This window comes from Carassius auratus, chromosome 8 (assembly GCF_003368295.1).
Source record: "Carassius auratus strain Wakin chromosome 8, ASM336829v1, whole genome shotgun sequence".
NCBI lineage: Eukaryota > Metazoa > Chordata > Actinopteri > Cypriniformes > Cyprinidae > Carassius > Carassius auratus.
The window spans coordinates 12,823,385-12,850,504 of NC_039250.1; the positions used below are offsets into that span (position 1 = coordinate 12,823,385).

Here is a 27,120-nt window from a genome sequence, read left to right on the forward strand (position 1 = left end):
GGTAGAATCATAATAACAATAGAAACAGTGAACTTCAATTCATGAGACATCAACAAAAACAAGCAGCTTTAAATTTCACTGACTTATGAATATGGTACTGAATTTATCAACATTCTAGCTAGCAAAATGTTGTTAAATGATGTTTTTGAAACAAAATGTATCAATTGAACTGCTTCTTTTATACAATGAATGCAGCATTGAGAGATACGTGCACAACATACTGACATAGGGCAGTTGGAGACATGAGTATCAAAGTGTTGGAAACATTTGTTGCATTCCTCTAGACTACATTAAACATGAAAAGTCAGAGACATAATTTTCACATATTAAAATGGTAATTGTGTCCATTGAATTTCAGTTAATTTGAATGATGCTAAGTTTCTTAAATAGACTAATTAAATTATATTAATAATAAACATATTTAGCAAACACAGTTTTTATGTTCCACAATACTGTATGTGCCGTCTTTACGAGACATTGTTACCCCCAACCCCCACGCACCCAGCTCTGAAAACAGAGAAGGCACCTCTACCTGGGGGTCATTAACATATAAAAAGCCCTTCACACCTCACACGCACCCCTCCTCAAAACCAGCTGTAAGGATTCCTGGAAACTTCCACCAGTTCCTATATACATCCACATACGTAAGGTTTCTGGATGTTTCACGAGTTTACCTCTGTGTATTACCTTTCCAAGCACTCTGCCTCATTTATCTGGCAAACCTACAGTTTAGCAGAAATTTCCCATCCCGTATTTGTCCGTATACAGCTCTTTTCATGCAGTGAAGTTACACGAATATTAGAGCAGATGGGCAAAAAAAGGTCATCATATATCAAATCTGAACGTGTAGATGAAAAGCGCGTTCACTCTTTGTTGTTCCTGCCATTACCGTAAGTATAGTAATACACGCGCATCTGAATTTCACACGGCTGGCTTGACGGTGTTTTTCTGAAGTGCGGCTGGCTTGACCGGTAAATATCTGAGCGGCTTTTCAGAGGTGGAGGAAGCTACATGTCCTGAAAGGATTTAAAACCGATGCCGAGTTAGCCACATTTCTGCTTGACAAGTAAGTATGCCTGCTTGGTTTGTTTCATTTTTTAAAGGGGGGGTGAAATGCTATTTCATGCATACTGAGTTTTTTACACTGTTAAAGAGTTGGATTCCCATGCTAAACATGGACAAGTTGTACGTTTGAAGATGTATTTTTGTTCCAAAAATACTCCTTCCGGTTTGTCACAAGTTTTCTGAAAGTTTTTTTTCGAGTATGGGTCTGTGTGACGTTAGATGGAGCGGAATTTCCTTATATGGGTCCTGAGGGAACTTCTCCCGGAAGAGCGCACGCTCCCGTAGAGCAGAGCAGAGACATTCACTGATCAGAGCGAGAGCGAAATGTCACAAAAGAAGTGTGTTTTTGGTTGCCAGGGCAAGACAACCCTGCACAGATTACCAAAAAAAAAAAAAAAACAGAATTAAGGGACCAGTGGATGGAGTTTATTTTTACAGAGCATCAACAGAGTTGTGCAAGTGTTTTTGTTTGTTCCCTGCATTTCAAAGATGCTTGTTTTACAAACAAGGCCCAGTTTGACACTGGATTTGCATATCGTTTATTTCTTAAGGATAATGCAGTCCCAACGAAAAAGGGTCACGATCGTGTGTTGGAACTGCAGGCGGGGAGTAAAACTGCTTCAAATATCTCTGTGTTGTTAACTTAGCTATCGGCGTGTAAGCACATCAAGTAAACAACATGCGATGTTGTCATCAAACTGCACTTTCCACATGTACACCTTTAAAAAAAAAAAAAAAAGACGACAAAGTGGAACTTTTCCAAAACCGCTAAGCAAATATATACAGTTTCAATACATACCACATAGAGACGTCCTACTGTAGTCGTTTGTTTTGGATGATGTTTTTTTCCTAACGGTAATGTAACAGGTTACAGATGCTCTCAACGCAAAAGCCTACTCGAGCTCGAGATTCTTTAGCTCCGCCCACACGTCACGCCTCCAGCCGCTCGTGTTTTTCCGGGAAAAAAGGTACAGACTGTCTTTCTCTTATAAATATAATAAAACTAAAGACTTTTTGGAGTTATGAAGGATGCAGTACTACTCTATAGGTACTCAAGATTAACAGGATATTGAGTGAAAACAAGCATTTCACCCCCCCCCCCTTAAGAACTGTGTGCTGTGGAGGGAGGGCTCTAGCGCAGCAGAGAGCGAGGGGGAGTGACCTGTAAGCTGTGATCGTTCAAAATTTCAGGCTAAGTCAACGTTTTCTAAAAGTTTCCTACTGCAGCTTTCAGTGTTTTTTAAAAAAATGCAATCGATTGGTGATTCATAATTATCATCATCACTTGCTGACAATCGTTCATTTAAAATTGATGAGGTAAAAGGTCATTAAGTTTTGCTTAATTGTTGTGTGGTTCGCCTTACCTGTGAAGTGATGTATACTCATTTACCACATTTGATTTTAACCACAACATAATTTTACCACAACTATCATGTTTAAAATACCAATGCCGTAGTAAAGCATCAGTAATTTAGTGGTTATTGTGTTGTGTGTAGATACTGTAGTAAAACCATGGTGATATTTTGCAGGGCTGTGGTCGTTTCTTCGTAAGGTTTGTGCTTCTAATTATTGTTTTGAAATAAATCCATAATGTTATCTGCATACATACTTAAAGCATAATAGATAGATAGATATGCATGTTTTTTGTACAGTTATACTTTGTGTGGTAACAGCAGGGTGTTGTGGACAGACAGCAAAGCTTTGCAGGTGTCTGTGTGACCTGTCCTGCCTTTGATCTTTTGCTTGGTACAACCCTTTTTCTCTCTATGATTGGGAAATTCCCAGACTATGCCACAGACCCTAGCAGTCTCGCTGCCCAGCTGCCTCAGATGGTACCTGTGCCTTGTCCGGGATGGCTGCTGTCAGTTTAGACAAAGACGTACTGACACGGCTGCCGGAACTAAAGGCCAGGGTGACTTCTATCTATGGAACCATCCTGAAAATGGATTCCACTAAAAAGGTAAGGTAACATCACCATTAGTAGAGATAGGTGTAGGCTACATCACCCTTTTTTGTCTGTTACAAAATTATAATTTTATCAATGTAAACTGACAGGTCTTTCCAAGATAATTATTTTCATCCTATTTCACGTCACTTAGTAACTGGCTGCTGCGGTATGGATCACAGATGTGGGAAATGAGTTTGAGCAGGTCCTCATGTGTGTCCTCACTGAGGCAGAGGGTGACTGTCAGCTTCCCATGTGCTCGTGGAGCGGTACCGGAGAGCTGGAGAAGCTCCTGCCCAAGTCCTCTATGTGGACCGTGACTGTTGCTCTGCCACGGGGAAAGGAAAGGTAGAGGAATGTTTAGTTAGTGGGACCAGCTGCTTGTCAGGCTGGACGTGTGGCACTTCATGCGGAGATTTGCAAGAGGAGTGACCACAGACAGCCACCCGCTTTATGGCCCCTTCATGAAACGCCTCACCGGTTGCATCTTTGAATGGGATGCTTTGGATGTGGAGAGGCTAAATGAGGCCAAGCGGTCGACAGGCTGCCAGCCCACCCTTAAAGAACTGGCAAAGCATTGCCGCCGCCGCACTCGAGGGGCCCAGGAGACTGAGCAGCTCACTGAGAAGTTGCTTATAGACATTGATGGGGCTACGGGCACCATGGGCATCAAGCTCCTTGACCAGGAGAGGATGCGGGAGATCTGGCAGACCCAGCAGTGCCACATGCAGTGCATCCAGGATCCGCCAGGTGTATAGCTGTACAGGAAGACGGGACAGGTGACCAAGGATGGGGTCATTCTACATGTGTACCACTGTGCACGTGGCTCGACATCTCTGGAGTCATTCCACCTGCACTTGAGTCGCTTTGTACCAGGTTTGAATTGCTCAAAAATAGTGTTTGTTGTTTATTTGTGTGTTTGCACTCTATATGTAATTTTTTTCATGGAGGATCATTTCTGAATTTGTATTTAGGTACAAGTGCAAATGCATTGCATTTTCTAATGTACCTGTTGGAAGCACTGGTGCAGTGGAACGAAGCATGTGGGGTCGCTGCAGTTGAAGGTGCCAGCAGAGAGGAGATCTGTTATGGTGGCCAGCTGCTGCAGTACTGTAATGTACTGAGCCAGCAGCTTCTGGGTCTGAAATTGCCTCAGGATTACAATAGCCCCAGTGAATATACAGTAAATGTTCAATTAGACATTCTACTTTAGTTGTTTTTCACCAATGTGTTATCAAAACATCTACGTGATGCACTCTGTATTTCTATAGGAGAGCTCTTTGGTGTGGAATGTTTGTATTCCCAAACCAGAAGAGCGTTTGAGGAAGACTTAGGTGTAGATCCTGACATTCCAGATGGGATTCGGGATGAAGACCTACAGGGTGATCTGGAGAGTATTGAGGGGTTTGAGGATCTGTGCCTTGAGTCCACTGAATTTTTGGAAATCGAGGGCAATGACCTGCAGCCCCCTCAGGGACAGACAGTGGCCCTACAACCTCCTGATCAGCCCTCATCATCATCAGCAGCAGCTGAGTCTTCCAGTCCTGCCTCGGCCACTCAGAGCCAGGTAAATTATTACACATAGACTGTGTACACTGAGACTTTATGGTGTGTGTGATGTTGATATTTCATTTGGGGTTTATTTAGTAATAATGAATGGCTGTCTGAAAAATCCTTTAATTATGGTAAGTTTATTTGACATGGACAACCTAGCAGTTTATTAATTTCTTTCCATGTACAGATGGAGAGTGTGGGACCTGACAGCCAAGCTGGTTATGACCACGTCATTAGGCTGGCCGACAGTCTGGTTGACTTGCGCCATCAGGGGTTTGTCACTCAGAGTAAGTTGGATGAGATTGTTGTGCTGTGGAACAACCTGTCAGATCATGACAAGGGCACTCTCATCTATCCCCCCCACCACCGTGACAGAGTCCTGAAGGGTCGCTTCAAGGTCAGCCATTCGAAGACCAATGTGATACCCGGAACTGAAAGTCTGAAGAGGTATTGATTTTTTTTTTTTTCAGACTTAGTTATTATCATTGAACTTTTCTTGAAAGTTCTTTGTATCTTTGATATAATCATAACTAGTCTAGTTACCAATATTATCCACTTGTTTGACTGCTACCTGTCAAATTGTCTGATAACTGTACTATCCTCCTTGCAGATGCTTCCTTGGTGAAGGTGGACCAGCTCAGTGGCCCAGCACAAGCAGAGTAGTGGAAGCCATCTGCCTGGCTCTCTGCCGAATTTACCCTGCCGGTCAGACCATCGCTGGAGTCCGGGTAAACCGATGGGCTGCCATCCTAAGGGATTACAGGATGATCCGAGATATAGTCCTGGGCAGCCCCGGAATCATTGCTCAGACAAAATTAAAACTGTTTGAGCTAAACCAGCTCCATCTCCCAGGTTCAGTAATTAATAGTTTATTAATGTGTTTTCTTCTGTTTTCATATTCATAATTATTTTTACACGCATATACTTATTTTTGTATTTTCTGTATATAGGAACAATGCCCGAATAAAGAGTCAGGAGAGGGAGGTCTTGCAGCAGGACATTGAGCCTCTTACTGCTCCTTTGGTGGCCCCTGAACAGCTCCCACTGGTACTGCCAAAACTACTGGAAGCAATCCAGAATGGTCACTCATCCTTTGAGTTTTAAAATTCCGTACAGGCAGCACTGTGTTCTCGAGGGCCAGCTTCCACAATTGGGTTTGACACCAGTACCCCAAGTCCCTTCTGCCACCTCTGCGTCTGTACCTGCTGCTGCTGCTGCACATACAGCTACCGCAGCACCTGCAACACCCATACCTGTTGTGGGAGCACCTGTACCAGTTGCAACAGCAGATGAGAAGAGGGTTCCCAGGACCACATGGAAAAAAAAGAAGCTGGTAGAGGCAGCAGCTGCAGCTTAAGGTTTGGCCGCTAGGAAAAGAAAATTACCTCTGCAGTTCCTTTGGCAAAAGTGTTGGCAGCCTAAGACTAAAGAATTTGGCCACGGCCAGTTCAGGGGTGTCCACTTGTGCAAAGGTTTCTGGGAAGACTGTGTCACAATGGATGGAGGAAGTCAAGAGAGGACAGCCAAAATAATCGAGGAAACAATGATTATATCTTTAAGATTGTGTTTTGTTTTAGTTCATATACGTATGTATATACAAATAAACATATTTTTGCTTTTCTAATGTCTGTGTACATTTCTGCTTTATAAGATGTGTCCAGAAATGATAGTATACCAAGAATGAGTGACTCAAAAAGAATCTGAAAAATATTTAATGTATAATTCATGTATTTTACAATACCATAGTAAACTACAAAAAACTACATTTAATAGAAGTCAAAGTAGTTTAAATTAAAAAAAAAAAATTTCTTTTAAAATATGAACACAATACTATTTAAATCAACAATCGTTTAATATATTTAAAAATAATTTATTATACATTTAAATATATCATTTATGCGTAAAGTATGAACAAGAAATTGTATGAAATTAACATTAAAACTGAGGGTTTTTTTGTGATTTTCTTTTAGATTGATAATATTTAACATTTTGGATTAATAAGGATTAGGATTAGTATGAAAGCGTCTTTACCAAAAACAATTAAGTGCCTCATATTATAAAATATAAGTGTCCTGAATGCCATTGATACATATATAAACAATAAATTAGGTAACTGACCAAGAATAATTAAATGGAAACTAAAAATTGTAAAACATTATATTGTAAATAAACATTATATGTATTGCATATTAATCAATAATAATATCAATAATACTAATAAACATATCAATAAAGTGTATTTATATTTACATTTCTGCTCTAGTAGACTTTGGAGTATCTCAAGTTAATAGCAGACCACTCAGCATATATTTTCTATGCATACAACTGAAATTGTTAAATTTTATTCATGCAAAACCATGATAAAACCTTGATATTCAGCTCAAACAATTACCCATACATTATAAAATTAAAAGCTTTCTATGCTGGATTGTATATTTCAGATTGTGCTTATGTTTAGCTCTACGAAACTGAATAATTTAATACACATTTATTAACTTAAAGCTTATTTTAATAAAAGCTCTAATGTCCTTGCAAATGTGTACCGGTCACAACCTTATAATCACTGTCATAATACACTCAAAAAACTATGTTTGCATGTCGATTAAGACAGGATAATATTTATTGCACATAGAAATTTCAAAAAATATTTTTTAGCCTTTTTTTTGTCATTTTACTTTTAGTTTTTTAATAAACAAAATCAGAACAAACTTAACACTGTGGAGTAGGGCTGAAAAACTAAATTCGAATTTTTAACATATATTATCAAAATTCGAATTATATTAGAGTTTAAAATGCATAATTTTAGTTAGTAAAGAGAAGCTTTTTGCTACAAGAGGGCGCATCGAGCAAAATATTACTAATGTACGTTTAATAAATGCATTAGAATACATGACTGTTAAATGAATAATATTTAACAAAATGTTTATAAACCAATTATAATTAAGTTGCTTAAACAACTATAAATAAAACTGTGTCATGTGTGCATGCATAGTTTAATACAAAGCGCGGAAAGACCCATCACACAGAATACATTTTACATTTAAAAAAATGAGAGGCAGTGGGATGGGAAAAACCCACCATAAATTATCGAGTTATGTTTTTAAAAAGTTGAACAAACATTAATTTTACATTGCTTTCTAAACATCCAGCTCTCTTGTGTGAGACGCGAGTCCAACGGTGTCCCTACAAAATGCGCGAAATATGCAAGTACACCTGACTGCAGCATACAGGTATGTCTAATTTATTGAATCACGAGATGTTAGCTGCTGCAAGTTTAATCTTCTGGACCAGTCAAATTCACAAATTAATCATTGGGACATTCTATGGCCGCCTTATGCATTAAAACAGTGTTTTAAAAAGGCCAAACTCAGGAAATTATTAATAAAGCGTTCTATTCAGAGACAAGCAAATATGAGCATACATGCCAACCCTCACGATTTTTCCAGGAGACTCGAATTTCAAAGCCCCTCCCGAAAATCTCCCGGGCCGACCTTTCTCCCGATTTCCACCCAGACAACAATATTGCTACACCATCCGTCACTGGGCGCTGTTTCACACCGAACAATAATAAAGGTTACACCTCGAAGTCAAGTGCGGCAAATTCAGAATGGAAAAAGAAGCAGAAGAAGGGGAAAAGGAAGAAAGAAGAGACATGGCGAATAAAAAGAGAAAATACGCCTGCAAATTCCTAACTGAATGGATTGGGTTGGGTTGGGTTGATGTTATTGTACATAATATGTATGTATGTATAAATTATGTACAAATTAATTAATTATACTTTTCTTTACGTTTGTTTGTGTGTGTGATTATATCATATATAATCACACACACAAACAAATGTAAAGAAAAATATAATTAATTTATCACCCCGCCTTTTGAATATCTCCCTAATTCTGAGGTCTCAAGGTTGGCAAGTATGGATATGAGCACAGAATACGAATGCAATGTTTAAAGGGGTAGTTCACCCAAAAATCTAAACTGTCATTAATAACTCACCCTCATGTCTTTCCAAACCCATGAGACCTCGGTTTATCTTCGGAACACAGTTTAAGATATTTTAGATTTAGTCCGAGAGCTCTCAGTCCCTCCATTGAAGCTGTGTGTACGGTCTACTGTCCATGTCCAGAAAGGTAAGAAAAACATCATCAAAGTAGTCCATGTGACATCAGAGGGTCAGTTAGAATTTTTTGAAGCATCGAAAATACATTTTGGTCCAAAATAGCAAAAACTACGAATTTATTCAGCATTGTTTTCTCTTCCATGTCTGTTGTAAGAGAGTTCAAAACAGCAGTTTCTGATATCCGGTTCACGAAACGAATCATTCAATGTAACCGGATCTTTTTGAACCAGTTCACCAAATCAAACTGAATCATTTTAAATGGTTCACGTCTCCAATACGCATTAATCCACAAATGACTTAAGCTGTTAACTTTTTTAATGTGGCTCTCACTCCCTCTGAGTTCAAACAAACCAATATCCCGGAGTAATTCATTTACTCGAACAGTACACTGACTGAATTGCTGTGAAGAGAGAACTGAAGATGAACACCGAGCCGAGCCAGATAATGAACAAAAGACTGACTCGTTCTCAAGTAAAAAAATAAGAGCACGATGATCATAAAATTGTGTTAGTTACTATAGCAACAGATTACAGGTGTGTCCTTTCAGAATCATCCCTGGCTGGTAGAAATAAAAGTTTCTCTATTTCTTCACTTTAAAATATTTTCCTGAAATAAAAGGGAGGAAAAAAAGTCTATGCTTTGCAATGTAGTAAAGAAAGTTAAAGTTTCATAAAAATTAAATGGCAGACAGCAGACACATTTACTGCTGTGTCATTTATCAACTGCATGACAGATATATGTGACAATAATTGTCTTGTCATGTTATATAAATTAAAACCATACTGATACATCCTTTTCATAATCTGATATGACATAATTGATCTTTAAAAAATTATTTAATTCATAATTAATTCTTCTTTATCTGAAGACATGATCCTCCCACTGTGGGTAATCAACCCAATTAGCCTTTTTCACATGCAACCGGAAAATATGTCATGCAGGGTAAACTTATTTCCGCCACAGCTGAAACCCGGCGTTTCCACAGCATGGAGCGTTATTTCACTGCTTCTCTCTCAATGCTGCCGCAACTAGGATTCGATGGATGTTAAAAGAATAGTTGGACGACATTCAACAACTAAAGAACCAAGGCTGAGCAAGGGCTATAAATTCTATGTTGAGGAGTTTATTCACAATTATCAAGGTAAGCTGACAACTAGCTGACGCTAGCATCTGCAACATTATGAATGCTAACCATTTCGTATGTGTTCAGTCTCGAATGTTGTTGAACGGAAGGTGGTAGTGAGAGCAAGGTGTTATCGTTCTATGAGGAAAAATGAGGAGTCCCACACACTTGAGGTTGTATGTAAATAATATGCCTGTTGGCTTATGAGTTCATCAGATCAGCTATTACTGTTCTGATTGCCAACACAGTCTCACTCCCTACTCGTCAAATGTCTGACGCATGGTCAAGGGATCTGGTGTCACTTTTTTGACGCACTGGGTATACCTTTGGCATCATTTTTCAACATGCAGGTTAGTCCGATAGACTTCTATAGAACTCAACAGCGTTGAAATTTGACGTCTTGAATCAGCACACTGCAACTCGTTGTCTGCCTTGTATGGGTCGAGACTAAATAAATACAAATAAATAAAGAATAGGCTACAAAAATGATCTATGCCAGGGCAAGTCAAGTGGCGCCCCTCAGATCATTTTTATCTGGCTCTCCAACTGGTTTTTGATGTTTAAAATCCCTCACAATCTGATAAAGCTCTGCGCAAAGGTTTAGCATGTTCATCAGCAGTGAGTTTAACAACACTCAACTGAAGGTAAAACAGCATTTAGACGTGAGTTTAACAACACTCAACTGAAGGTAAAACAGCATTTAGACGTGAGTTTAACAACACTCAACTGGAGGTAAAACGGCATTCAGAGGTAAGTTTAACAACACTCAACTGCAGGTAAAATGGCATTCAGCGGTGAGTTTTACCAAAGCAACACTCAACTGCAGGTAAAACAGGATTAAAATGTGTGTTTAACAACGCTTCAAGGCGCGTGCAAGTAAGCAGTTGAAGAGTTTTTTTACAACCCATTGTCTCTTATCGCTTTTTCATAGTTTATCGCTTTGAAATCACGTTCAAGAAGTCTCATTCAGCACACATCACGATATTTGCCATCATCATGTGACAGGTTGGGTAAGTAGTCGTAAATATGCTCTTTAAATGCCAGTTCTAAAATGTATTCTGTCTCTTTATTAATCAGATTAGAACCGTATGTTTCCTCACTGTATTATATTGGTCATCCGCGGCTGTCTTTGAGTTTCATTGCGTTTAACTAAATGAACATGCCTGTTAACTGGGGTAAACTAGTGGAAATGCTAGTTTAATGTGTCACGTTATATATATCATATATTTGATTAATTTGTCAGAACAAGATCAATTACACTATTGATTACAGTCCTGTTTTTAACACAATTCATATGAATATAGCTTGTTATTAATGACTTGCTTTTAATAATAGATGCATTTAACATTTATCATTCATTCAGTCAATCATCGCATTGATTTTGGAGTTGTTAAAAAATCTGTGCATTTCAAACAGTTGAAGTTAATGCTGTATCTACCCCATCGAGATGAAAGGCCGTCTCTATACACCAGAATATGTGATAAAGGCCAGACAGTCTCTGGCGTAGATCATGCCTGTAACGGAAACCCTCTTCAGAAATGGCTTCAGATGGATCGCAGTCGTTTAAAGACTTCAGAGAATAACGGTATGTATTAAAGCAGAATATCTTATTACGTTTTATGTTTTGCGTTTATTCAATAAATTAATAAAACTTTTATCAACATTTACGGAGCAAGGATACGACGAAGGGGGCCTAACAGCATGGATTGATTCGATGGTACATGCATGGGATCAAGCATCCTTCAGCAGTTCTGAAAGTAAGGAGGTGACGGAGGAGTTACATCACGAAAATCCTCAGGAACTGTTCCGTGAATGTGACTTAAATAGAAGGCTTGATTATGATATGCTTTGCCGTGTTAATCGGCAGTTTGCACACTTTTCGATTTGAGCAGTCAAACGTTCTTCTATTGGGGGGCAGAAGAGATCGTTGCTATTGCACAAAGTGATGTGGTGTCGATTTTGAGGAACATTGTTGCGTGCCAGCAACAGCACAGTGAATCCTTACGTCATGTGGCTGAACTTTGGAGAATTTGCCACAAACAGCTATATAATGAATTTTGGCAGTTTCAACAGCACATGAGACACGAATGGTTGGGTGCAGCTATAAACAGCGATGAACAGGTCGGTGCAGGACCTTCTAATAATGATCCCTCAGGTTATGGTCCCACAGCTCCAGATATGGGTCTCAGTCAGCCTTACATAGATAAACTAGTGAGAGAAGGAGGTCGTGTGGGTGATTTTATGATTGTCCCAAGACCTCGATTTAATGGTTTAGAAATTTGCAGAACTTTAAGTTTTCGTGAAATAGCAACGGATGATTTTGCAGCTTATAATATATTTTTGCAGGATATTTTGAATGAGATTGTAGCGTTTTCCAGATTATTATCTGGTGAGTTTTTTTTTTTTTTTTACATACCTCTGCAAGGAGCAGGTCTCCCCACTGATATTAATGCCTTTCTAATGCCTGATAACAAATCATGACGTTAATGTATTTGTAGACCAAATCCAACGAGCCGTTCAAAGCAATATGGATGTGAGTTTTGATACCGCTTTAGAGTTATGTATCTCTGTAGCTTGAAACAAACAAGGTGGTGGTGCACGTAGGAAGCTGACAGACCTGGCTCATAATCAATTAATTCAGAAAAATAGAATGCATTTGGTTACCCCAAAAAATTTCACAGACAATGTGTTTTAGCATGTGCATAGTTCACTTTTTAAATCCACAATGTACCGACGCCGAATTGATGACAGTAGCCGGAAATATACATACTGATCTGGGTTACGATCCACAAGATAAAAATCCACAAGATTCTAAATTTGAAGCCTTTCTAGACCTGAAAATAGTTATCTTTCACAGATCGGATTCAGGTAAATTGGAAGTGTATAAAAATACAAATGAGATGCATCACAAGACATTGCATATGTACCTGCATGAAGATCATTTTTATGGTATAAAAAATCTGAAAGGTTTCTTAGGTTAGTCGTATGTTTGTGAGTACTGCTACCATTGAGTTAATGATCGTAGTGGACATTATTGCAAATTTACATACAATGTGTGCTCGAGCAATCAGTTCTACACTCGTTCTAAGAAAAGCGCTACAATGTGACGATTGTTTGAGATCTTGTACAGGGTGGCTGCGGGTCCTTAAAAAGTCTTACAATTTTTCCTTATTAAAGGCCTTAAAAAGTCTTAAAAAGACAAATTCAGATTCGATAGGTCTAAAAAAAAATTTGGTGACTTTACGACGGGGGAAAAATCTTCAGTTGGATGGACGAAATTACTTTTTACGATCATTGGACGAGACCTTTTTTCCTGCGGTAACGCAAGTTATTGCGTCATCAGAGAGACGTACCAGTATGTGGCTCAATGGCTCTCTCCAGGATGTTAGGTAGCAGGTTGAACTGAAATAGCGGCAATGGGTAAATGTAAGTTCAATAACAAATGGCTCGAGAATGAAGAATTCTCATGGTGGTTGAAGCCTGTGCCTGAAAATGTATACGATGCAAATATGTTGAAGACATTTTAAACTGGGTACAATGGGCATCAAAGCGGTGGAATAGCACGCGCAGAGCGGAAAGCACCGGGAGTTTGCGAGAGCCCGCAAGAAGAGTTCAATTGAAGGTTTCTGTTCCACTCTTCCGACTAGCAAAGATGTCACCACGGATGTTGAGAATTCCCATCCAACAACGCCATCATCTGACCTACGTCTATTTTCTGGCTCTACACCATCACTAAGAGCTGAGGTAATTTGGGAGCTGAGGACAGTAACAAGCCATCACTCGTTCAGGTCAAATAGCGGGATTTAGAGGTTTTCAAACAGGGCTCTGAACCGGTTCAAGGAACGAAAATGAAACCGGAAACGAAATATATTTTGACAGGAACAGAACCAGAACCAGAATTTTTTTAGTTCCGAACATAAATTTGAAATGGACATTAACCAGTTAATAACGTTATTTTATCATTCTGTTTAATATTTGAAATTTGCTGTCAACCAATCATGAATTCCAGGAGTACAGCATAAGCAAATGTGACTCTGAAGCCAGCGAGTGAAATGTCCGCTCAGCTGTGAATTCAGTCAAGTCTCAATGGCAATGCACCGCCTGCACGGACTACATTAGTAGTCGTAGTCTAAATTTTTTTTTTTTATTATTCTGTTTATTTTTAATTATTTATTTATTATGCTAAATATTTTAAATTGGTCTATTTTGTTATTGAGGAAAAAATTTGTTTTTGTTTGTTTAATGTTTGTTCAAAAGAAGGCATTCTTAAAGGCCGTGTTGCAAGGTTAATTTTTTAACGAATTTGTGCAATTTGCTTGTTGGTAATAAACATTTAAACTGTTATCCATTGTATTTTATGTTGTTGGATATCACAAAACGGAATATAATACTAAAAAATAGGTACTATCTTGCAGCGGTCTCCTTTCCCCCACAATGTATTGCATCACGTCACGTTGGGGAGAGAATTTACCAAAGCCCGCCTTGAGAGCATTGAGAGTGACTAGAGAGAGACGAGTAGTAGACGAGAGTATTCAGATTATAGATAAATAGATAAATACATAGATATATATAGATAGATAGGCTACATATATAGATAGATAGACAGACAGATAGATAGAGAGATATCGACCAACAGCGACCCAAACGCACTCGCTTCCCTACAGCACAAGCTTTGTTTTCATATATATATATATATATATATATATGTATGTGTGTATGTGTGTGTGTGTCATTATTGTGCACTGCTGCTCGTAGACTAGCTCCAGTGCTCATTGCTGCGTTGCTAAATGATAGCAACTCACCAGGACACTTCACCAACTCTCCACTCATTCTCCTCGGACCATGCATTACAGGCTTTGACGGACATCAGTTCTTGGCAATTCCTCATTTGCCCTCTCACGGCTGGCTTGATCGAAATTACACTGCTGCGGGCCATCATACATGTTGGCTCCTCCTCATCCCAGTCAGTCGCTATAGTTCTGATGCTGCGCGCGTTCCAGGCAGGTTTTTGAGCTCGTAATCACTATTTCATATCACTACTAACGACTTTGTACCGTTCCAGGCAAGTTACGCCAAACTTTCTGAGCGCAAGGAATTGTAACTAGATTATTTTTATTGCAACGTTGCATTGACCTAAAATCGTCTTTTCAACATGTACCACTTGCATAAACACTGCATCAGCAGGCAGTATTATTCGTAGGGGCTGTCATCGTTGTTTTGCGTGCTGTGTGACCTCGGAACTCGGAGTACATCGATCTAGTACAAGACACGAGTTCACTGGTGGGAAGTCACGGGTTTGATTGCTGTTCCAGTGCACTTTCACGGGCTTAAGGTTGGAAAAACACGGGTTATGGGTTGCCTGGAATGCGGCATCATACTAGACTGAGGCTACCTTTCCTCAACCTCTCCCCAACATGACATCATCACCGAGTTGCGTAAAAAAAAAAACGTTTATACCAAAAACTTAAAAAAATGTTTATTTAGCCCATTTTTTGAGACATTTTAAAAATTATATACATATCTTGAGTGATTTATGTACCCATTAATCGAAAGTGGTGGTTAACCTGCAACATGGCCTTTAAGTTGAAGGTAATGTTTACTGCATGTCAGTTTTTGTTACTTGTTGCAAGAGTGCAGGTAACAGCAGGTTGTTAAAGTGACCCCCTGTGTGGGTGTGGGGGACAAACATGAAAGATCATGGGGTTCACACCCGCTCAGGTATCTGTTCGATCCCTTTAAAAGAGTTCAGTGTACTGTAGATTACACACTTTTATTTTTTCGTCTTATCAATGAGGTGCTTGATGTATTGAATAGCTAGATCACACTATTGTGTTTGTGGGGTTTAACAGTGCTGTGCCTTATTGAACATGGATTTCAAAGCCAACTTTTGTAGAGAGGCCTCTGGTGAGTGTAGTGTAACCAACAGAACACTAGAGGGCACTCCTGTGGAGAAAAAGGTTAGAGAGTTGTAATGAGAGAAGAGGAATAAATGGATGTTCAACAACAGAGCTGTTTGCGTGTCCTGATGTTTCGCCTCCGAGTTTAAGATATAACCATCTGTTACATGGTGTCAGAAGTGGTTTCCACAACCTGAAAATAATGAAATAAGGAATTGAGGGAGAAAAGAATGCGATGTTGCACACGGACTGTAAGAACAAAGGGAATTGAAACAGTGCTCAAGTGCAATTGAAAACGGGCCAGTGGAAAAAAGAAAAGAAAAAAAAACGATCATCGGAGTAGTGCGCTCGAGATTAATAGAGTAAGTGAAAAGTCAAAATATGGATCAGATATTTTCACTGACACCTCCGGGAAGTTTCAACTTCGACGAGCCTAGTTCATGTCCACAGTGGATGCGCCGCTTTGAACGATTCAGAGTAGCATCGGGCCTTGCAGAAAAACCCTCCGCCTACCAGGTAAACTCTCTTCTTTACATTATGGGGGAGAAAAGTGACAATATATTAAATACGTTACCCCTAAGCGAGGAAGAGAAAAAGAGTTATGAAGAAGTCAAGAAGGCTTTAAGTGAGCACTTTATCGGCAGACATAATGTTATTTATGAGAGAGCGAAATTCAACAGCAGATTTCAACAGCCTGGCGAATCAGCAGAGAGTTTTATCACGGACGTGTATAAGCTCGCGGAACACTGCAGATATGGCGACCTTCATGAGGAAATGATCAGAGACCGTATTGTAGTGGGCATAAGAGATGCAAAGCTCTCAGAGAGACTGCAACTAGATCCAAATTTGACATTGGATAAAACAATAACTCAGGTCAGACAAAATGAGGAAATAAAACGTCAGCAGCCAATAATAAGACGAGAAAAGTCTGAAGTAAAAGAAGTTAACGTTGATGCAGTCGTAACAAAGAGAACATCTAAAGCAAAAATGACATTACAAAAAGCAGAGGGGACAGTGCAGAGAACGCAAAGTTTTTACAATGCGACTCCTAAAATAAAACCGATGGATTCCTGCAAGCGATGCGGAAAAAGTCCACAACACCCATGGAAATTGTGTCCAGCTAGAGAAGCGGAATGCAGAAAATGCAGAAAAAAAGGACATTTTGCTACAGTATGCCGGTCAGTTCAAAGACTCGAAGCGATCGTTGACAGTTCATATGATGAGTCTGCATTCTTGGGAACAATCCAGACCCAAAAACAAGAGAATATGTGGCAACAGAAAATACTGGTGAATAAAGAACCAATCACCTTTAAAATAGATACAGGTGCAGCAGTCACAGCTATTCCAGCATCTTTGTATTCAGCTGAAAAGCAAGGGAAACTCAAAGATTCCAAAAAGAAGATCCTGGGACCTAACAGTACTCCATTGAAAGTGATGGGTACGTTTAGTGCATGCCTGCAGAAGGACAAAAAGAGAATTTGGCAGGATATATATGTGGTAACGGATCTAGTGATGCCGCTGCTTGGACTGCCTGCAATTCAAAGCTTACAATTACTGCAACAGGTAGCCAACATACACAAACCTGGAGAGCAGTACAAGGCAATGTTCCCCAAAGTTTTCTCGGGACTCGGAAAATTAGAGGGCAGCTACAAGATCAAACTGTCAGAAGGAGCCGTCCCGTATGCTCTATCAGCCCCACGACGAGTACCGCTACCGCTCGTGGAGAAAGTAAAACTGGAACTCCACAGAATGGAAGAAATGGGAGTCATTCGACGAATCGAAGAGCCTACTCCCTGGTGCGCGGGTATGGTTGTCGTGCCAAAACCGAATGGCAATATCAGGATTTGCGTCGATCTCACACGGTTGAACGAGAATGTGTGCAGAGAAAGACACATACTGCCAGCTGTGGATGAGACTTTAGCACAGCTAGAGGGAGCAGCTGTGTTCTCCAAATTAGATGCCACATCTGGGTTCTGGCAAATACCCTTGCATGAAGACTCCGAGCCTCTAACAACATTCATTACACCCTTTGGGAGATACTGCTTTCGGCGTCTTCCTTTTGGGATATCTTCGGCCCCGGAGCATTTCCAGCTCAGGATCTCTCAGATCATTGCAGGAACGACTGGAGCTCTTTGTCATGCAGACGATGTCCTAGTGTTTGGAAAAGATCAAAAAGAACACAATGAGAGACTGCGTGAGGTGCTGAAGAAGTTTGAAGAAGCAGGACTAACACTGAATGATAAGTGTGTCTTTGCTGTTGATAGAGTGAAGTTCCTAGGCCATACCATAAGTGCTCAAGGGATCGAAGCAGACGAGGACAAGATTAAAGCCATCCTCAACATGCCTGAGCCAGAGAACGTGGAAGGTGTGAGACGTTTCATGGGAATGGTTAACTACGTCGGGAAGTTTTCACCTCATTTGCCGACTCTCACGAAGCCACTGAGAGACCTGTTAAGAAATGACAACACCTGGACATGGGATGCACAGCAGAAAGAAGCGTTTGCAAAAGTAAAGAAAGAACTCAGCTCACCAGCTATACTAGCACAGTATAGTCCGAACAGTGAGACTATAGTTTCAGCCGACGCTTCATCTTATGGTCTAGGTGGGGTGCTCATGCAGAAACAAAAAAATGGTGAGTGGAGGCCTGTCGTATATATCTCAAGGAGTCTAACCCCCACAGAGACACGATATGCACAAATCGAAAAAGAAGCTCTTGCGACAACATGGGCATGTGAGCGACTCAGTGCATATTTGCTTGGATTGGAATTTACAGTGCATACCGACCACAAACCCCTAATATCACTGTTGGGCAACAGACCAATTGATGATTTACCTCCAAGAATTCTTCGTTTCAGACTGAGGCTGCTCAGATACAAGTACAACATCATGTACGTTCCAGGAAAACAACTGGTCACGGCAGATGCATTGTCACGAGCGCCATCGGGACCTGAAAAATCAACAGAAAACGAAACATTGGAGGATTAGTGCAGAGTTTTTGTGGATCTCATAGTTCAACAAATCCCTGCAACAAAAACAAAACTGAAACAGATTCAGGAAATGCAGAATGAGGATCTAACCTGCCAACAATTAAGACAGTATACACAAAAAGGATGGCCAGACCATCAGAAAACGGTGTCGGAACATCTCGTGCCATACTGGTCTCATAGGGCAGATATTCACGTGCCAAACGGTATCCTACTGAAAGGAGAACGAATTCTGATTCCAAAACCCATGCAGAGAGAGATGCTCGAAAGACTTCATCAAGGTCATCAAGGAATGACGAAGTGCATTGCAAGGGCACAGCAATCTATATGGTGGCCAGGTGTTATAAGAGATGTAAGAGAGTTAGTGGAGAGATGCGACATCTGCTGTCAGCATTCCCAGCAGAAAACAGAGCAATTGATGCCAACACCTTTACCGGCGAGACCCTGGCAACGAGTCGCAGCTGATATCTTCCAATGGGAAGGAGGACATTATCTGGTGGTGGTTGACTATTTCTCGAGATATATTGAAGTTGCAAATTTGCCAAAACTCATAACAGCAACAACAGTGGAGAGGCTGAAGGTCATCTTTGCCAGGTTTGGAATCCCTGAAACACTGGTGACAGATAACGGTCCACAGTTTGCGTCATGTGAGTTCGCAGAGTTTTCCCGAGACTATGACTTCAAACATGTCACAAGCAGTCCACGTTACCCCCAGAGCAATGGAGAGGCAGAGCGAGCGGTGCGTACAGTTAAACAAATGCTGAGAAAGAACCAAGACCCTCAGAGAGCTCTTTTGGCCTACAGATCGACTCCATTAGCTCATGGGATCTCACCTGCAGAACTCTTGATGGGGAGAAGAATAAGGTCAACAGTTCCAGTTCCACCTAAATCTCTCACCCCAAGATGGCCTGACCTGAAAGTGTTCAGAAGAAAAGATAGGATGTTAAAAGAGAAACAACAGGAAACATTCAGATCTAGACACCGAGCGAAAAATCTACCAGTCATCATACCTGGACAGAAAGTGTGGATCAGGACATCGAAAACCACTGGAACGGTCCGGGGGGAAGCAGCAACGCCAAGATCGTATCAGGTAGAAACAGAGATGGGAACACTGAGAAGGAATCGAGCTCATCTTACTGTTCTTCCAGAACCAACTCAGCAAGAGGTCAACGTTACAGTGACAAGGTCAGGTAGGATTTCCAGTCCACCAGAAAGAATGGACTTATAAGATGAATTAGCATAGGTAGACCTGCTGTCAAGAAAAGGGCAGAATAACCCCTTCAGCAGAGTCAGGAATGCCCAGGTAGTCTACCCTGGCTTCCAGCTTAAGAAAGAAAGTTCAATGTTATGTTATTGAGATGTTTGTTCCCTGGAAAAAAAAAAAAAGAGAATATATAACCATGGGGATATAAGTATGTAGAATAATAATAATGAGATGTTGAGACTAAAAGGGGGGGATGTAGTGTAACCAACAGAACACTAGAGGGCACTCCTGTGGAGAAAAAGGTTAGAGAGTTGTAATGAGAGAAGAGGAATAAATGGATGTTCAACAACAGAGCTGTTTGCGTGTCCTGATGTTTCGCCTCCGAGTTTAAGATATAACCATCTGTTACAGTGAGCTTGTGCTCAAGCCATCAGTCGAGGCAAGAGCCCTGGCCGCTGCTTACAGGAAAACCCCCACCCCCCTGGATGGTCATGTCCTGCTTCCAGGGTCAAGGAGGAGGCCATGCATGGCTTGTGTGGCTGCTGCTGGAGGGGACACTGGAAATTTTTAACACCCTGCAGTTTGGCAAGTACCGTGGGAAAACCTTTAATTGGTTGCTATCTAATGATGTTGGATATGCAGCCATGGTGCTGGCCTCTCATCTGCGGGAGCGGGAGTGTGGAGGCTTGTCCACGGCTGCAGTAATGGGCAACAAAGATGCGTTGCTGCAGTATGCAGGCCTGTTTCAGGATGTCATCTTGTTTGCTTGTTATTGGATATTTTCTTGCTTTTACATATTGTAATGTAACATTTTTATGAATACGTGTTCTAATATTAACAGCGGTCATTTCTAGCTCGGTATCCACAGAGGAGCCATCAGATGCTGATTTGCTTGCTGCAGCTGCACACATAGAAGATGCGGGTGAGTCAGACATCGTTATGAATGGGTTTACATTTGTGGTTTTATTTTCAGAATACTGTTCTGCATTGTATAACGTTTTGTGATTCTGTATTATCAGCTTTCAGATGGATGCTTTTTAATTATTATTATTATTATTTATATATGTATATATATTTTTTTGCTTTTTAAATTCCATGGCAATTCCATTTACACTTTTTTTCCACCGCCGCAAAAAAATTCGAGAATCTACCTTTTTCACCCAATGCTGCCACACACAATTGTTTGTCATAGTCAGCTTATCTTTTTTGCACATTTTCATCTGTATATTTGGTGCATTTCCAATCATTAACTCTAACAATGTTTAACATTAGTTCTAACATCTACCAGTAGTAAATAGCAGCTGTATTAATCTCATGTAGTAGTGACTTGTAATATTACATGCAACAATAAATGTAACGTTGTCTTTTTATGGGTCTCCTTTACTTTTTCTGTTATGCTTTGCAGCTGATGGAAGCCAGTTGGTCAATCAGCCAGAAGCCCTGTCCTCCTCAGAGAGAGCTGCACCAAAAAAGCAGCCAGCCACCACTTAAGAAGTAAGACAAATCTTCAGATGGTATCTTAAAAGAAGCCTTCATGAAAGTAAACACTTTTTCTCTCTTACACCCACAGCTGCTGCTGCCTTAAGGTTGGAAGCAGACACTCCCAAAAGAGCAGCACTTGTGGGTCAGCAAGTTTCTCTTTAACAGAGACAAGTCTGGGAAGTTGGCGCTGAACAAAATCTGCATCTATGGTGGTCTCCCCCTGGCCCAATCCTCTATACTCTCAGCCTCCTTCTAAACCTGATGCCTTCCACAGCAGTCTGCTCCTCTGGGTTCCCTCCCTCATGTGGGCATACAACCTGCTGCGCTCCCAGCCCAACTGCCATCGCCTTGGGATCCAGCTAACAGCTTGTGGCATGTACAAGACAGGACCTAAACGGTTGGTACTTCATGGCGACTGAGTATCTTGAATGCCAGTCCTGCCAAAAGAAGCTAGCAGCCTGGTCGCGAGACATCCTGGACCAGTTGAAGCGCAACCACCATGAACAATTTCCTGCAATCCTAACCTAAAGGTATAATTTGTTTTTGTTTTTTTTAAGTCTTTTAACAAGATACCCCTTTATGGAACAAAAATATGTAGGCCTATGTGAATATACTGCAAAATATAATGTGATATATTATATAATACATTTCCATATATTGGAAACTAGTGTTCTTAGTTTGCAATGTATGCATACAGTATATTGTGACATATAAGTAAATATTGAGCTAACAATATTTAACAGTAGTAACACCTGATTTAGTGTTACGTATAGTGTAATTTTTATTTATTGTAAAATACAAATGTCCTGAACCTTTAATAATGACTGTACTGTAGGTCACCAAGAAGATAGCTGGTCATGCTGCTGGAACCGCTGCGTGGGTGACAGTGGAGGGGCCAAGGAGACGAAGGAGCTGATAGAACAGCTTCTAAATGACTTCATGGAGGCAATGGACACAATGGGAATCATGCTCTTTGACAAGGACAGGATGGAAGAGATCTGGCGGACACAGCAGCGCCACAACGACTGCATCCAGGACCCACCAGGTGTGCAGCTGTACAGGAAAATAGGGCGACTACAAGGGGAGGTTATTCTGCCCCAGTATTGTTGTGCACGTGGCTCAACATTAGGGCTGCACGATGTGTCGTTTAAGCATCGATATCGCGATGTATGAATCCACGATAGTCACATTACCGGATGTGCGATGTAGGCTGTCGTATTTGATCCGTTATTCATTAACTGTACGGGCCAGCTGCTCCCGGCCCTTTGACGAATGTGATTTGCGGAGAGCGCGCACGCGAGAGAGAAAGAGCCACGGCCGCACGCTCACCTTCTACAAACAACACGAGTGATGTCTTGCTCTCTCTCCCTCGCGCATATTAATCAATTGACACGATGGCGTCAATGTATAAATCATTTAAAATGAGAATGGAAGTGTGCTCACCCCATTTTTGTTCGTAAGAAAAATTTTGATTAGATTTCATATCGCACTATATATATCGCAGAAAAATAAAATATCGCAATGTAATTTTTTCCGAATGTCATGCAGCCCTACTCAACCTAGTCCTTCCACCTGCACCTAAACCGCTTTGTGCCAGATTTGCATTTTTCCTAAACAATATGAGTTGTTTGTTCATGTGTTTTCCATGGTGCTAACTTCTTTCTGCTTGCTTTTTCAGGAACAAGTGCAAGTGACCTTCATTTTCAGGATGATGTAAGTACATCATTCAGATGTACTTGATGGAAGGGCTTGTACAGTGGAATGAGGCTTGTGTTGTTGCTGCCATTGAAGGTGGAGGCAGAAAGGATATCTGCTATGGTGGCCAACTGCAGCAGTGCGCCATCATCCTGAGCCAGCTATTTATGGGCCTTAATTTGATAGAGGACTACACCAGCCCTGGCGAATACACAGGTAATATGTTTGTGCACACATGACACTTTTGTTGCAGTTACACCTGTATGAGTATGTGCTCCATGTGCTTATCACACTGTGATTGTCTACAGAAGAACTCTTTGGCGTGGAATACTTATAGTCCCAAACTAATAAAGCTTTTGAGGAAGACTTCGGAGCGGATCCTGATACTCCAGATGGGATTCAGGATGTAGACCTGAAGATTTATCTGGAGAGTGATGAGGGGTTGGAGGATGTAGACTTGGATGGTGAGCCCCTTGAAATCATGGAGCTCAGCCTCGATATCCCAGAACCCATTTAGAGATATTCAGATACAGTAGAGTCTTCCTTGCCAGAGCCAACATGTTGGTGAAGGGGCACTTCAAAGTCAGTCATTCTGTGACAAATGTGACCCCTGGAGCTGACAGTTTGAAGCGGTATGTGTCCATGTTTGCCAATCATTTTGTATAATTTCTATTTAATTTGTTTTTCATGTATTCATTACATTATCTATTTAACATTAATGTCTTTTTTTATTTCACAGCTGCTGCTTTGGTGAAGGCAGTGGACCTGCTCAGTGGCCTAATGCGAGCCGTCTTATGGAGGCAGCCTGTCTGCTGGCATACTTGCCAACCTTGAGACCTCAGAATTAGGGAGATATTGAAAGCACACACACAAACAAATGTAAAGAAGAGTATAATTCATTTATATGTACATAATTTATACATACATATTGTGTACAATAACAATTAAATCCGTTCGGCCACCGTGTTCAATGGAGAAGTCTGATCTAGAAATTTTGCAGGCAGCATATCCCTTCCCATTCGAGCTGTCCTAGATGAACGTGAATTATTTTTTCCATTCAGTTAGGAATTTGCAGGCATATTTTCTCTTTTTATTCGCCATGTCTCTTCTTTCTTCCTTTCCCCCTTCTTCTTCTTTTTCTGTTCTGAATTTGCCGCGCTTGACTTCGAGGTGAGTCTCGAATAACTTCTTTAGGGGCCGTTCACATATCGCACCTAAAAACGCGTGGAAAACGCTAGGCGCGACGCTTTCTCTTTCTTTTCCAAAGCGCTCGGGCAGTTTTGCCCCTGAGGCGTCTGCCTTTGCTAAGCAACCATGGCGTGCTCTCTCCATGAAGACACGGAAATTTCAGCAAAGGATAAATGAATTTGCAACACAAAAAATCGGTTGCAGTAGCTCTGCTACTAAATTTATGTCAAAATGGCAATCCATACAACTATGATCAGCTGTTCCTTCATCTTGGCTAAGCTTTCAACGTTGTTACGGAAAAGGATGAAGCTGATTGGTTAGTTCTTGTCACATGACCCGCGGTGCACTTGCGGCATTCTGAAAAGTTGAAACGTTTTTAACTCGATGCGATGTGGACGCGCCTGGAAAAAACGGCCGCGTCGCACCGCGTTGCTTCCATTATGAGCGATATGTGAACGGCCCCTTATTATTGTTCAGTCTGAAACGGCGCCCAGTGACGGATGGTGTAGCAATATTGTTGTCCGGGTGGAAATCGGGAGAAATTCGGGAGAAAGGTCGGCCCGGGAGATTTTCGGGAGGGGCTTTGAAATTCGGGAGTCTCCCGGAAAAATCGGGAGGGTTGGCATGTATGCCTGCTGGTCAGACAGTGGCTGGTGTCAAGGTAAACAGGTGGGCTGTCATTCTGCTTAACTACAGGATGATAACAGATGTAGTCCTGGACAGCCCCAGACTCATGGCTGGAACAAGGTTGAAGCTGTTTGCATAAAATTGTTCAGTTGTTGTCATATAACACCTTTCTCTGCATATTTACTAATTATTATATTTTCTTTACATAGGCACAATGCTCGGAAAGGAGGCAGGAAAGGGAGGTCTTGGAGCAGAGTATTCAGAACTTTACCATTCCCTTAGTGGCCTCTGAACCCCTCCCACCTGTGCTGTTTAAGCATAGTAGCTGTAAGCATAGTAGGCAACCGGTCCGGCGTGTGCACCAAGCCTATGAGTTCATAGGACAGCCTCCTATCAGCAGCTGTTGGCATGCCTGCTGCAGCACAGCATGCCCAAGGGCAGCATCTTCCTGTCCATATGTATTAAAAATACTGTTAAATGTATACATCTTACTTTTTCAAAATTAATTTATTTAAAAGAACATTGAAGATTTCACATTTAAGAATAATATTAAAGAACTTGTACCGCTTTAAAAATGTACATATGGTTGTTTATATATATTTTTAAGATTGATTAAACTAACACTTAGGATTAGTATGAAAGCATCTTTACAAACACAATAAACCTCCTCATAAATTGAAATAAATGTCATGTAATTATACTATAATTATAATAATATGCTATATAAATATAACAATACTGTTTACATATAATGTTATGGATGTAGGAAATATATATATATATATATATATATATATATATATATATATATATATATATATATATATATATATATATATTCTGTCAGAGAGCGTGAGTTTGTGGGAATTAAAAAAAAAAAAAAACCTCTAGAAGGATTTAATAGAGCTGTCCATGAGATTGACTGGGATCACATATGGTTGGGAACAAATTGTGAAATGGACTGTGAATCTTTTATGGTGACAATTGAGAGAACAATTAAAGATTTTAGCTGTAAAGTTGAACACTGTCACGGTGTCTGGTCTGTGTTTCCTGGGTCTCCACTAGTGGTCTCACTTCCCCATAGGCACCTCACCGCAGGCACTACAATTCCCACAAGGCCCTGTCCCTTCATCAGAGTAATTGTACACTCCTGTTAATTGCACTCAGGTGTCTTCACTTCATATTCATTACCCTGTTTTTTAAACTGGTCTGTTTCTGTTTGTTTCATGGAGTCCTTACTTTCTGTCACCTGGTTTCCTCGCGTTCCTAGTTTTTTGAGTTCCTGTTCCTGTTTGTTTGTTTCTGTTTTTGGACTGATGCTTGGTTATGACCCCAGCTTGTTTTGATTCTGATTTTGGAATTACCCAATAAATCTCACACTGCTCTTGGATCTCTCGTCTCCTGTGTTCCTGATCATTACAGAAGGACTCCATCATGTCTATATCCAGCGGTGTGGGACTTCGTGTCCGTACCCCAGCCAGTGTGGAGGAGCGGAGGGCGAGATTCCACAAATGAACCACCCTCCGTCAAGAGGGGAATGACATGGGTGTTCTGGACCCTGGCGGGTGGTATGGGATATAATGATGCGGCCCTGAAAGACCTTTTCAACCCCGGTCTGGATAACCCTGTGCCAGAAAGAGAAATGGATCAGCTGGACGCCTTTGATTTTTGGGGGTTCATTTTTTACCTACAACATCAGTCTCCGTGGGATACCCCAGCCACACCTGTCTCTCCCGGTGGGATGGGCGACTCTAGACTGGGGTGTACAGACCAGGAGGGCCGCCAGCCCAGTGCCACAGCACACGGTGGCCACCAGCCCAGCGCCACTTCACAAGATAGCCACCGGCCCAGAGCCACAGCACAAGATGGCCGCATGTCCAGCGCCTGTGCACGTGATGACAGCCACGGTTGACCCTCCAGAGTCAAGTCAGGTTCCCGTTGACCCTCCAGAGTCAGGTCAGGTCACCGTTGACCCTCCAGAGTCGGGTCAGGTCACACTCCAGAGTCAGGTCAAGTCACACTCCAGAGTCAGGTCAAGTCACCGTTGACACTCCCAGGTCAGGACAAGTCACCATTGACTCCAGAGTCAGGTCAAGTTACCGTTGACACTCCAGAGTCAGGTCAAGTCACACTCCAGAGTCAGGTCAAGTCACCGTTGACACTCCCAGGTCAGGACAAGTCACCATTGACTCCAGAGTCAGGTCAAGTCACCGTTGACACTCCAGAGTCAGGTCAA

At 41.1% G+C, this 27,120-nt stretch overlaps 1 protein-coding gene and 1 long non-coding RNA gene across 2 annotated transcripts; both read left to right on the forward strand.

Moving 5' to 3' along the window:
• Window positions 1-2,190: 2,190 nt before the first annotated feature.
• Window positions 2,191-6,099, forward strand: LOC113107315 (uncharacterized). Its single transcript, XM_026269737.1, has 7 exons — window positions 2,191-3,025; window positions 3,165-3,886; window positions 3,985-4,182; window positions 4,282-4,577; window positions 4,752-5,011; window positions 5,175-5,416; window positions 5,515-6,099. Exons 3-7 carry the CDS (start codon window positions 4,014-4,016, stop codon window positions 5,529-5,531), a joined length of 984 nt encoding a protein of 327 aa, XP_026125522.1. The 5' UTR covers window positions 2,191-3,025; window positions 3,165-3,886; window positions 3,985-4,013; the 3' UTR covers window positions 5,532-6,099.
• Window positions 6,100-22,271: 16,172 nt separating this feature from the next.
• On the forward strand, window positions 22,272-23,238 carry LOC113107322 (uncharacterized). Its single transcript, XR_003292632.1, has 3 exons — window positions 22,272-22,419; window positions 23,053-23,087; window positions 23,166-23,238. It is a non-coding gene; the product is annotated as an uncharacterized LOC113107322 (long non-coding RNA).
• Window positions 23,239-27,120: the final 3,882 nt, after the last annotated feature.

Bases quoted from the DNA above. Each gene is read 5' to 3' on its own strand.
- LOC113107315 (XM_026269737.1), top strand. From the start codon at position 4,014: ATGTACCTGTTGGAAGCACTGGTGCAGTGGAACGAAGCATGTGGGGTC. The intron at 4,578-4,751 runs GTAAATTATTAC...TTCCATGTACAG, and splicing joins CCTCGGCCACTCAGAGCCAG to ATGGAGAGTGTGGGACCTGA. The intron at 5,012-5,174 runs GTATTGATTTTT...TCCTCCTTGCAG, and splicing joins GGAACTGAAAGTCTGAAGAG to ATGCTTCCTTGGTGAAGGTG.